The sequence below is a fragment of the Microtus pennsylvanicus genome, chromosome 2 (assembly GCF_037038515.1).
Source record: "Microtus pennsylvanicus isolate mMicPen1 chromosome 2, mMicPen1.hap1, whole genome shotgun sequence".
Taxonomy (NCBI): Eukaryota; Metazoa; Chordata; class Mammalia; order Rodentia; family Cricetidae; genus Microtus; species Microtus pennsylvanicus.
The window spans coordinates 121544880-121556888 of record NC_134580.1 but is presented as its reverse complement, the minus strand read 5'-3'; the positions used below and the strand labels follow the sequence as shown (position 1 = coordinate 121556888).

The window sequence follows — 12009 nt, the reverse complement described above, 5'->3', positions numbered from 1 at the left end:
ACAAATACTTTTTAATTTTGAGCTCTGCAATTTGATGAAGTCTAATGTACTTGTTTTTTTTTATAGTTAATTTTTTTTCCTGGTTTTTTGAGACAGGCCTTCTCTTATGTGTATCCCCGGCTGTCATGGAACTCACTCTGTAGATCAGGCTGGTCTCAAAGTCAGAGATCTACCTGCCTCTGCCTCCTAAGTGCAGTGATTAAAGGTGTTTGCCACCACCACTTGGTTATATTTAATTCTTAGTCTGTCATATTTATGGAAAACTTCACAGGTTTTCACACGTGACACATGCCTGTAATGCCAACCTTAAGGATGCTGAGGTAGGAAGATCACAAGTTCTGGGCTAACCTGGCCTATATAGTAAGTTCTAGGTTAGCTTAGGAAACACAATAAGACCCTCTCAGCTTATTCACAACTTGGCAAGCAAGAAGCAGAAAACTCCTGGACTGAACCAGGGTTGGGTATAACCTTCAAAGTCCATTCTCTGGTAACCTGCTTCACCAGCCAGGCTCCACAGCCTTCAAATGACACAAGAAAGGCCTAAGGACTGTGTGGGCATTACAGATTCAAATCATAACATTTCACTACTGGCCCCAACACTCATGACCATCTCAGAATGCAAGATGCGATTTGTCCAACTCTGAAAGTCCATGTAGTTTTAAAAGTCTCCTTAAAACTGCTATTAAATATGGCATTGTTTGAATGTTTATGTCCTGTTGTTGAGTTCACTCCTATGGCACTGTGAAAATGGCACTGTGAAATAACCTTCTTTAACCCCGACGACTTCCTTTGCTCAGACGCTGTTTGCTCTAGTAATAAGTAGCCACTCCTGCCTTCTTCTAGCTAATATCTATGTGACATATTGTATTTTATAATTTACTTTTGTTCCTCTACTTAATGTTGATTTTTTAAAAGCAAGATATAGCTATGTCTTACTTTCAAAAAATTATATTAGACAATCTCTGCATTAGAAACACACACACATACACACGCTTGACTCTTCTTAAGAATTTCCCCTTCAACTTTCATGTCGTGTGAGTGCATCTGTTTATGTATGTGTGACTGAATTTAATTAGGGTTGCTTTCATAAGCATGGGCTGCTGTTCAGTAGGCATATCACCGATAAAAAATGCTTCCCCTCCCCCAAACAACCTTTTACTGCCAGTGGTCCTTTGGGGAGCAGGAGCTCGCGCACCCTCTCCCATACATTAGATATGTAAGAATGTTCCTGTGGACCCCTATGGATAAAAGGGACCTGTTTTGCTGTAGGTGTGCCCACTGTCTGGCCTCCCGTCCATCTGATCCCTTTGCTCGCTTCTGTCATGAATGTGGGGCTCCTGTTCCACCCATATTTGGCTATCGTCTTCCACCCCCAGAAGCGGCTCAGGTAAGCTTCGGAGTGTTTGAAAACATTGGTTTCTGGTTTATGTGACCTGTATGGGTATCCATGACCTGGGCCTGTCACATGAGCCACAAACATAAACGTTCATTGAAAGAATTTTGAGCGCATTGATCTCTTGCTATCCAGATCCTTCTTGAGAATAGAGAACATACTTCTAACACGATTTCTTTAGTGTGGCCTTGGAGAAGACAGACAGAAACAGGCTGAAATGTTACCGTTTTAATGGGACAAGGTTGGCCCAAAACTGCGCCAAGTACCTCAAGCTAGTAAGACTTTGCTGATAGATGTTGGTGTGGGCTGGACTGAATATAAAACTTAAGACTGTTATTAAGTTAGCCTAAGCTTTTACTTTAAAAAAAATTTATTTATTTATTTACTTATTATGTATACAATATTCTGTCTGCGTGTATGCCTGCAGGCCAGAAGAGGGCACCAGACCTCATTACGGATGGTTGTGAGCCACCATGTGGTTGCCGGAAATTGAACGCAGGACCTTTGGAAGAGCACAGGCAATGCTCTTAAATGCTGAGCCATCTCTCCAGCCCAGCTTTTGCTTTTTAAAAATTAATTAGTTTTGTATTTTGATACAGGGTTTCTGTGTGTAGTCATGGCTATCTTGGAACTCACTCTGTAGACCAGGCTGGCCTTGAACTCACAGAAATCCTCCTGCCTCTGCCTACTGAGTCCTGAGAACAAAGATGTGCACCACCACCGCCCGGCACTTTTTACTTATATTGAGCTCTTTTTCATCTACACATGCAAGTAGAGATGTGTGGCTGCTTGGGAGAACTGAGAACTTATTGAGACAGTTCCTGGGCATGGTGCTGAGAGAATGTCTCCATCAGTAAAGCGCTGTTGACTTGAAAGCACACAGGCGAGGTCAGTCCTCAACACCTAGCTCACTAGCCAGACTTCAGGCTTAGCATAGTTGGTAAGCTGCAGGCCAGTGAGAAACCCTGTGTCAAAGGAGATGGACAGCATTCCTGATGATGACACCTGCGGCTATCTTCTGGCCTGCACACACGCAAACCTGTACATATATGTGCTCTTGCACACACATATTTTGATTTTTTTTTTTTGAGACAGGGTTTCTCTGTGGTTTTGGTGCCTGTCCTGGAACTAGCTCTTGTAGAGCAGGCTGGTCTCGAACTCACAGAGATCCGCCTGCCTCTGCCTCCCAAGTGCTGGGATTAAAGGCATGCGCCACCACCGCCCGGCTTGATTTTTTTTGAGAATTTCATACATGATCACTACTACACCTATGTCATTCCCAACCCTCTCTGTCCCAACACACACACACACACACAGTATTTCTCAAAAGTTAAAATGGGAATCATAATAAAAGCAAAGCAATCTGTTCAAAACAATAATAAAAATAATAGCAACAAATAAAAATCCTTGGGCACTTCGGCTGTCTGTTGATTACCATGAGCCTCTGGTCCTCTTTGTTTGCCACTGAGATTGTCATCTCGGCAATGTTTCAAGTAAGGAAGACCTTATACAGCGGCAGTCACAGAAGTGCTACTGTTCCCAGCCTGCCCTGCCCTGGAGGAGCCGCTGCCCAGAGCAGGGAGGAGGAGAGCAGCCTGTAAGAGCTGCCATGCTCTTGTGCAAATGGGTATTTTCAGGAACTTTCAGTTTGTTGCTCACCAGCGGCTTACAGTTCTCGTTCTAGAGTAAAGCAGTTTTCTTTTGTTGTTGTTTTTACTCTTAATGGCAATAAAATTGGAGGAAAGGTAATTATTTTAAATGTTTACAGAAGCAAGTCAAACCTTATGAACTAAGTCCTGTCAGCCTTTACCTCGCAGTCAACCCTGGCCTTTTCCTTTGAGCAGATGGGCCTGTGCACAGAGTGTGGAAGCGTGGTACCCATGAACACCCCCATCTGTGTGGTGTGCGAGGCTCCTCTTGCTCCACAGCTGCGCCCCCAGGCCAGCCTCCACCTGAAGGTAGGCAAGTGTGAGTCTGTCAAAACCCAGACAGTGGTGTCTGAATCATTGTGTGTCTGTCTTCAGCTGGAGGAGTGGACTAGTGATGGATAAAGTGTCGTGAGCAAACCCATTCTCATTTTTAGGAAGGTGTACTGGTCCAAAGAATCTGTAAGGGAGGGGCTGGAGAGATGGCTCAGAGGTTAAGAGCATTGCCTGTGCTCTTCCAAAGGTCCTAAGTTCAATTCCTGGCAACCACATGGCTCTCAACCGTCTTTAATGAGGTCTGGTTCCCTCTTCTGACCTGCAGACATACACACAGACAGAATATTGTATACATAATAAATAAATAAATATCTTTTAAAAAAAGAGATAAGAGTGGGACTGGAGAGATGGCTCAGCTGTTAAGAGCACTGCCTGCTCTTCCAAAGGTCCTGAGTTTAATTCCCAGCAACCGCATGGTGGCTCACAACCATCTGTAATGAGATCTAGTGCCCTCTTCTGGCCTGCAGACATACATGCAGACAGAATACTGAGAATACTGTATACATAATAAATAAATAAATCTTTAAAAAAAAAAAAAGAATCTGTAAGGGAAATGCCTACACACATGCCCCAGAAATGAATTTTGAGGACAAACTGCAATATAGCTAATTTAGACAGTGTTTTGATTAATTATTGCTACTAATATTGACTTATAATTGTTCCCTGGAAGTGGTTTTGTTTGATGGTGGCTTCCTGTTTTGTAGAAAGAGCAGGTAGAATTGTTCACGCCCTGGGATCTCCATTGCAGCTGAAGTTTCACCTTCCCAGCCTCATGCAGTGGCTCCTCAGGGCCTCTTTTGGGGAATCTGACCCCGTCACCCACTGCCTGGCCTCAACAGCTTCCAGGAACTTTGATGCCAGCCTCGATGACGCCCTCAGCATTGCATCTTTCGTGGCTGCAAAACCAGTACTTTGTGGCTGGTGCTCTTAAATTCTTCTGCCAGCTCCAGATAAACTTTGGCCCACTTCCTCCATGCTTGCCAGCCTCTGTGCTCCTCGGTGGCTGGACCTGCAAGCACTGGCCTAAGCAGTTGTTCTTACTAATCAGTTTGCATTTTACAAACTAGAACCTTTTATGGGTAGAGCCTTACCCTGTAGGTGTTTTCCTAATCCAGTGCAAAATATGAGGTTTCTCCTTAACTGTACCAACCTTATTAACAGTCCCAGCATCCCAGCCTCCTTTGTTTCCTCCGCACTTCCTTCTCATTCCTAGCCCTGTCCAGTTCTGTTGTCTCCTCTGTTTCTGTGTTGCATCTTCACTCTCGGACTGAGTTGGGAAGTTACATTAATGTTTCCTTCTGACAACCATTTCTTCCACTTCTAACTAAATCATAACCTACAGAAGAAGCCTAAATTCATGGCTAGCATAAAGCTGCAGGACCCAATAGACTTGTAAGTCCACAGATGAGCTGGTCTCAAGTCTTTCTCCTTATGGTATAGGCCATGAACAGAAAGCCTGTTGGCTGTCAGCTTTCCCACATTGGAGATGGGAACATAACCATCCTAAAATTTCAAATTGTCTTCCCCAAAGTAAATGAATACTGTCTTCAGTTTGTTTGCTTGCTTGCAGTTTTGTGTCTTTTAAAACTGTGTTCACTCGCCTGGCACTGTTGCAATAATCCCCAGCCCAACGCAGTATTCCTGCCTGGATGCTGTAACACCGCTGGCTGACGAACAGGACTGCCGGCCCCTCCACCCTGTCATTGCTCATTCTGTTTCTAATTCCCTGTTGTCAAGGAGAAGGTGATCTGTCGCACCTGTGGCACCGGGAATCCTGTTCAGCTGAGATACTGTGTCACCTGTGAGGGGACCCTCCCTGGAGCACAAGAGGTAGGTGGACTGAATGTGAATGTCCCTGTCTTTGGTGGTCACCAGGTGCTTGGTGCTGATGTTACTAGAGAAGTAAGATACAGTGGGAGGAGAAAGACGGTTATGAAACTCGGAGTAGGGCTGCAAGATGGCCCAGCAGGTGAAAGCACTTGCCTCAAAAGCTTGGCAACCTGAGTTCCATAGACTTCACAGTGGAAGGAGAGAATTGACTCCCCAGATTATCCTCTGACCTCCACTGCAGACATTTTATCTATGTTAATTCTTCTGAAGCCTGAACATAGGATAATCTTCCACTTACTTCTGTCTTTAATCTTGTTTCTTTCACCAGCACAGATGTTACCATATTTTAACCTTATAGTATCACCAACACGTCATACATGTCTTATGTCATACATTGCCTTATGATGTCGCCTGTTTGTCTGTAGGATCTATATTTACATACTTCTCTTGTGCCCTGTCCCCTCCCCTATCATGTCAGAGATGTGTGAATTTTATGATCTTTTCAAGGTCTTCAAATTCTACATCCTAGTTTTTATTTGTTTTTTTTTTATTTCTTTCTCTTTGCTTTAATTTGGTCCTCTTTTTTCAGATTCCTTTTTATTTATTTATTCACTTATTTTTGAATTTTCTTTCTTTATCTCTCTTTTCTTTCTTCCTTACTTTCTTCTTTTCTTTTTTTCTTCCTTCCTTTCTTCTTTCTGTCTTACTATGTAATGCTGGCTGGCCTGGAACTCACTATACTGACCAGGCTTACAGAGACCTGCCTGCCTCTGCTTCCTAATTGTTGGAATTAAAGGTGTGTGCCACTATTCCTGGCCTTATTTTTTATTCAGATTTTCTATTTTGTGTGTGTGCACACATATGCACATAAGGTCAGAGGACAGGTTTTCTTCTTCTACCATGTGGGTTCTAGGAATCAAACCCGGGTTGTCAGGCTTGCAGCAAGCGTCTTTACCTGCTGAGTCAGCTCTAATTTCCTGAAATAAGAACTCAGACCACTGACTTTAAATTTCTTTCCCCATTCCAACACGAAATGTAAAATTCTGAAGATCTTCTTTGGCAGTATGCTGTAATTATAAGTGTATATACTGTGTTTTCACGATAATACCTTTAAAAATACTGTCCATTTTCCCTGGGATTTCTTCTTTAGTCTAAGACTTATTTGTTAGTTGTTTGCTTCGTTTCCAAATATGTAGTCTTTTCCTCATTGTTAGCAGTGGTGACTTAAAAGTTAACTCTTTTTTGTTTTTTCAAGACAGGGTTTCTCTGTGTAGCCTGGCAGTCCTGGAACTCTCTCTGTAGACTAGGCTGGCCTCAAACTCAAATATTAGCCGTCCTCTGCCTTCCCGGTACTAGGATTAAAGGCATGTGCCACCCCACCAGCCACCAATAATTAACTCTTATGGCTAGAGCACATGCTCTGTGTGATTTGTTACTCTAATATGATTTATTCCGTGGCCCATCATATGCTCTAACTTGGAAGCACCCTGGTACACCTATGCATGTGAGTTTTCTGTCATTGTTAGGTGCAGCATTCAGTGAGTACCAGTTAAATCTCAGAGGGATGCTGCAGATACCTTTGCTGGTTTTGTCAGCTTGTTTTTGTCTTTCTATTCCTTCTAGCAAATTTTAAAGAAGAAGTAGTAAGCAGACAAAGATAAAAATGAAAAGTTTAGAGTGTTAATTAAAGAAAAACTGAGCATGGTAATAGGCCTATAATCCCAGCGCCAGGGTTGAGGCAGGATAATTGTAGCATGGATTCTAATTGGTATTAATAAAAAACCCAGAGTCAGTTATTCAGGGGTAAAAGCTGAGAGATCACAGAAGCAGAGCAGTTAGCCACTAGAGAGTTCTTTGTACCTCTATTGAACCTCAGACTGCTGCTGTTCTCTACACAACCTCAGACAGCAAGACTGTCTCAAAAGACAAAAGAGAAAACAGAAAGAAAATGAAATTGAAGACAGGAATAAGTGGAAGGTTATCCCATGTTCAGGCATCGGAAGAATTAGCATAAATAAAATATCTGCAGTTTCCAAAGCAGTCTACAGATCCAGGAAAATCCTGTCAAAATTTCAGTGACTTTATTTTTTACAAAATAAAGAAAGGAATCCAAAGAGAGAGAAGCTTGAGGAAGAGAACTTGACCCTGTGCTGAGCGTTCCTTTGTACTCACTTGGCATTCACCTAAACCCACTATAGACCTGTGAGGACGCTGCCGAGAGACTGTGAAATCCTGGACAGCAGGCTGTAAGATCAGTGATGACACCTATCTCACAGGTCGTGTGAGCTGACATATAGGGTGCAGGCCAGTACCTGGGACAGTTCCTGCACAGACACTCGCAGAAATGCCAGTTCTACCGTCACCCCATTGGGAAAGTGAGAAGCTGTCACATTCCACAATAGTGAATAAGCAGCAGGAGCCAGATACTAACCCAGATCTGCCTAATAGCGTCAGAAACTCTCAAGAAGCAGCCGTTTCCCTCTCCACAATAAAAGAATTCCTTGTATAACTAGAGCCCGGGAACAAGAGACAGGAACTGAGTTATGAAACTATAATTTATCTAGAGAGCTGGCAATCAGGAAAGCCAGGGAACATCCCCCAGTCTGCCTTCCCCATCCATCCCCAGCCAGCATCCTTTACAGGGAACCGTAAGAAAGGCAGCGGATCATTGCAAAGGTTGTCTCCCTGGTCCGCGGCATCGGTGCTTCTCTCCTTGTTGCTCCCTGTGCTTTCCCCTTGTTGTTGTCTCTGTGTAGTCAGAGTTCCCATATCCCAGTAATGAGGTCTACATTCCTCCCAAAGAGCTATCTAAAGATCCCTTCATCAAAAGCTAGCTCAGAACAAGCACGCTATTAGCAGCTGTCAGGTGTTCGTGCTGGACTGCCTTCAGTGTGGATCTATAGGTTCTGTCCTACAACATGATTTGTTTTAAGTATATGGGTGTTTGGACTGCGTGTATTTCTTCTTTGTACCTCTTGTGTCTGTGTCTCGTGCCCTCAGAGGTCAGAAGAGAGTGCCAGATCCCCTGGAACTGGAGTTACAGACAGTTGTAAACTACCTCCCATATGGGTGCTGGGAATGGAGCCCAGATCCTGAGAAAGAGGGACACGTTCTCTTAGCCACTGGGCCATCTTTCCAGCCACCAAATGTGGTCTTACAATGCAGAATACAAGTGGCCATTACCTCACCCTATCATTTCCATGCCCAGGTTGGAGAATAAATCAACATTTCCCTGGGGCAGAGGGGAGAAGATGAGTCCCATCATGGCCCTGCATGGCTCGGCTTGGCTTACCAGTAATGCTCTGTTAATACTAGTAGGTTTTCTTGGCCTGTGATGCCAATGATATAGAGGGGTATGGAGATGTAGGAGACTCCACTTTTCATACTTTTATGATTTGCAAGAAGGAATATGAACTTAAAACTTGGTGGATAAGGGGCCAGGCTTAGTGACACACACACCTTTAATCGCAGCACTCAGAGGCAGAGACAGGTGAATCTCTGTGAATTCAAGGCCACCTTGATCTACGTAGCAAGTTCCCTGTCTCAAAAACAAACAAAAATTGGCGAAGTCTATCATACTTTTACTCCTTTTGTCAAAAAAAAAAAAAGCACGGGGTGGGGGGACTGTATTTCCAGTTTCCACTCTTTGGTGCTCTGTCCCCTGGTCTGGATATGAAGCAGGACTGGAGAACATAGTTCTGACCCTGCCTATCCACACTTCTTTGTTCAGCAGTGGCTGTGCAGTGGAAACGAAATCTCTCGTCCACCCTCTCGGAACGGGGATACCATTTCCTGCTCCAGATGTGGCTGCCAGAACCTCTGGGAGGCATCCTTCTGCGACTGGTGTGGAGCCACGGTAGGGATTTAAATACAACCTCGCCACCAGGTGGTAGGGGCATATGCCTTTAATCCCAGCACTCAGGAAACAGAGGCAGGCAGATCTCTGTGCCTTTGAGGCCAGCCTGGTCTATAGAGCAAGCTCCAGAACAGCCAGAGCTACTCAGGCACCATGGAGAGCTAAGGTCTGCTCATGGCCTTGCAGGAGATCCTTCCTATGGTTTCTGTATCAAGAATTTGGAGGTAGAAATGATAGTTTCAGAGCCCTTCTCACTGACATTTAATTTACATTTTTTTGAGGTTAACCCTTTCCACTCATTACTGAAATTTCTTCTGTGAATGGAGTTTGCCTATTTTTAATCAAAATATTCAGACTGTTTATGTATATCTGGTATTTCATGCAAGTAACAAGAGGGAATGGTTGTCTCCTTCGTCTCAGCCTGCAGCTCCCCTGTTCAGAAGCACGCCTACTGTTGACATAAACCAGGTGCTCTCAGTTCCCCAGTGAACTGGCCCTCACTGACCATTCTTTCCACCTGGCAATATGCCTTGCTTTCCTGTAGCTTCACTTGCCATTGTCTATAATACAGACTCTATATGCACACACCGTGGTTTATTTAGGCTATGGGCCCCATTGCTGTACACTTATTTCCTCTGGACTGCCACTACTGGGCTGGAAAGATGGCTCAGGGAGCGAAAGCACCCTCCCCCAAACCTGAAGACTTGAATTCAATTCTCGGGATTCACCCCATGGAAAGAAACAGCCAGCCCTCCAGTGTTGTCCTCTGACGTCTATACAGGCACTGTGATACCCACACTCACACTCACACACACATGCGCGCACAAAATAAATTTAAAATGCAATTTTTAAACACCTATAATACTAGAAAAGATGGCCTGGGATACATATCTTGAGGTGCTTGTCCGTGTGTCAGAGAAAGCCTGGAGGTAGAATGTTAGGGCAGAGGGCAGGAGCATATGTCATCTTGATGAAAAGAGAGTATGGCTTGAGAATAGTTTATGTGGGCGAGTCAAAACTCTAAATCATAAAAAATTTCTGTTCCCTAGCTTGGCATTTCTGGTAGCCACTCTGTGTGCCCAAAATGTGGGGCCAACAATCATCTGTCTGCCCGATTCTGTGGCACCTGCGGTATTTACGTGAAGTCCATAACCCGCTTTAGAATGAACAGCTTGGCCCTAGTTGCTGGGGGATCACGCCCATTTTCTGAGGTAAGGAGGCCTGTGTGCTGCACGGTGGGAAGAATGGCTGACTTGGTGTGCCCTGCCCCGTGGGTCAGTCCAGGAGAGCAGAGCCAGAATACGTAGACCTTGCACATAAATTCCACTTAGGTTTCAAACTCCTGAATGATTTCTTCAAAAATTATATATTCAAGTTCAAGTATAGCCTAGGGTAGAGAGTCTCAAAAAAAAAAAAAGTCAAGAAACTAAAATTGCATTGTTCCGACAGAGATTTGTGTCTAATAGCAACTCTGAGGCAGTGGAGTGCCCAGAGAGAAATAACTTTCTCTGTGTGGGGCAGAATGAACCGCACTTGCGTTTTTTCAGTAGCAAGCCAAGAACCTGCCTCCATGTCCTATTACATCGCTGTGTGAGATTTCTCCCTGTCAACAAGCTCTGGCTGGTGGTCATTCTCAGCCACACACACGGGGCAACCAGCTGCCTGTTAGCCTTCGAGTCTCTTCTCTGAGCCGCACAAAGACCTTCAGATGCCACCTCGTCTCTTTACTGATGGGAACTGAAGACAGATGAGAGACTGTGAACACACTGAGCCCCTAGCATGTACACTTGTGAAGGACACGTGGTGCCTTAACTCAGAGGCAGACTTGTGGGGCCACCAGGCCCATTTGCACGTTTGTTGAGTGAAAAAGGAGATGTTCTTTCCGCACAACGCCTGCCGTCTGTTGGAACTGTCCATAGTAGTTGCTCTTTCTTCTCTCTGCCAGGAAACTCAGCCTAATAAATATGCAAATGTGCACTGTCCGCCGTGTGAATGGTGCCCCTTTAGCCACAGTGACACCAGGCAGCCCACACCGCCTTCCGTGGTGATTTTCTTAGGTCCATCAAAGAAATAGTCCGGTTGAATGTAGTTGTGCAGTAAAGACTGTATTCCATTCCTTGTAGAACTGAGAAGGCAGATGTCTTCCAGGCCCCAGGCAGATTAAAAGGCACCGTTAATTAGCTGAACCTGGAACAATAACTGACCAAGGGGAGGGGCTACCTTCATGGACCAGGTAGGAGTTTCTGAGAAAGACGAGGCAATGGTGGCGAGAACATACACACACCCCAACAAAAACCTTTACTTCAAAGAAAGCTTCTGAGTGTTTTCTATTCTGATTTAAATTGTGTTTTGTGACTAGAGATGGGCTAATTAAATTATATCCTGATCTTTAAGTGTATTCTCCGTTGCTCACAGCCCCGATCTGCCTGGCAGTCCCTGAGTGTCTCTTTGCCCACCCCTGCTATTGGGTCTAAGAAGGACACGGGCACACAGACCTCTGGCCTCTTCTACCCATCTGGTAAGCTCCTGGCAAAGAAGGAACTGGAGGCGGCTTGTCACAGGCAGAGGCAGGAGAAGATGAGTGACCACAGGCCGGTGCTCACGGCTGTCAGCCCAGGAAGAGGTAAGGGGCACTTGCTCCTGGTAGGAGGAAACCCACTCTCTGAAGAGCCTCCCATGTCTCCTCCCTTTTAGATTCGTTTTTCATGGACTAGAAATACGTTCTGTTGTCTCTGTTCTGGTCATTTTCTTTGTATGGGCAGTAGCTTTTCCTTAAGCTTTTCCTCCTCCAGTACTTTAACTCCTGGCCTGTTGTCTGTTGTAGGATGTTTTATTCTTTTCGCTTTTTGAGGGACCCACCACCCAGCTCCCAAACAAATCACACACAGGCTTATTCTTAGTTATAAATGCCCAGTGGTATAGGAGGTCCTTCTGTATTTGTATTGCTT

General features: G+C 44.6%; 1 protein-coding gene across 3 annotated transcripts in view; it reads left to right on the top strand.

Annotated features, from left to right (window-relative positions):
* The window catches only part of Dzank1 (double zinc ribbon and ankyrin repeat domains 1), a 49484-nt gene that overhangs the window by 19920 nt on the left and 17555 nt on the right, over positions 1-12009 (top strand). For 2 of the 3 annotated variants that reach the window (XR_012909717.1, XM_075962359.1), the window contains exons 8-13: positions 1270-1387; positions 3238-3351; positions 5113-5205; positions 8936-9061; positions 10111-10272; positions 11477-11684. Coding sequence is in view for 2 of the 3 variants with exons in the window: in XM_075962359.1 (XP_075818474.1) it covers positions 1270-1387; positions 3238-3351; positions 5113-5205; positions 8936-9061; positions 10111-10272; positions 11477-11684 (821 nt within the window). In the remaining variant the exon portion in view is untranslated. The remainder of the gene's footprint in view (positions 1-1269; positions 1388-3237; positions 3352-5112; positions 5206-8935; positions 9062-10110; positions 10273-11476; positions 11685-12009) is intronic. The other variant, XM_075962360.1, reaches the window with a different exon arrangement.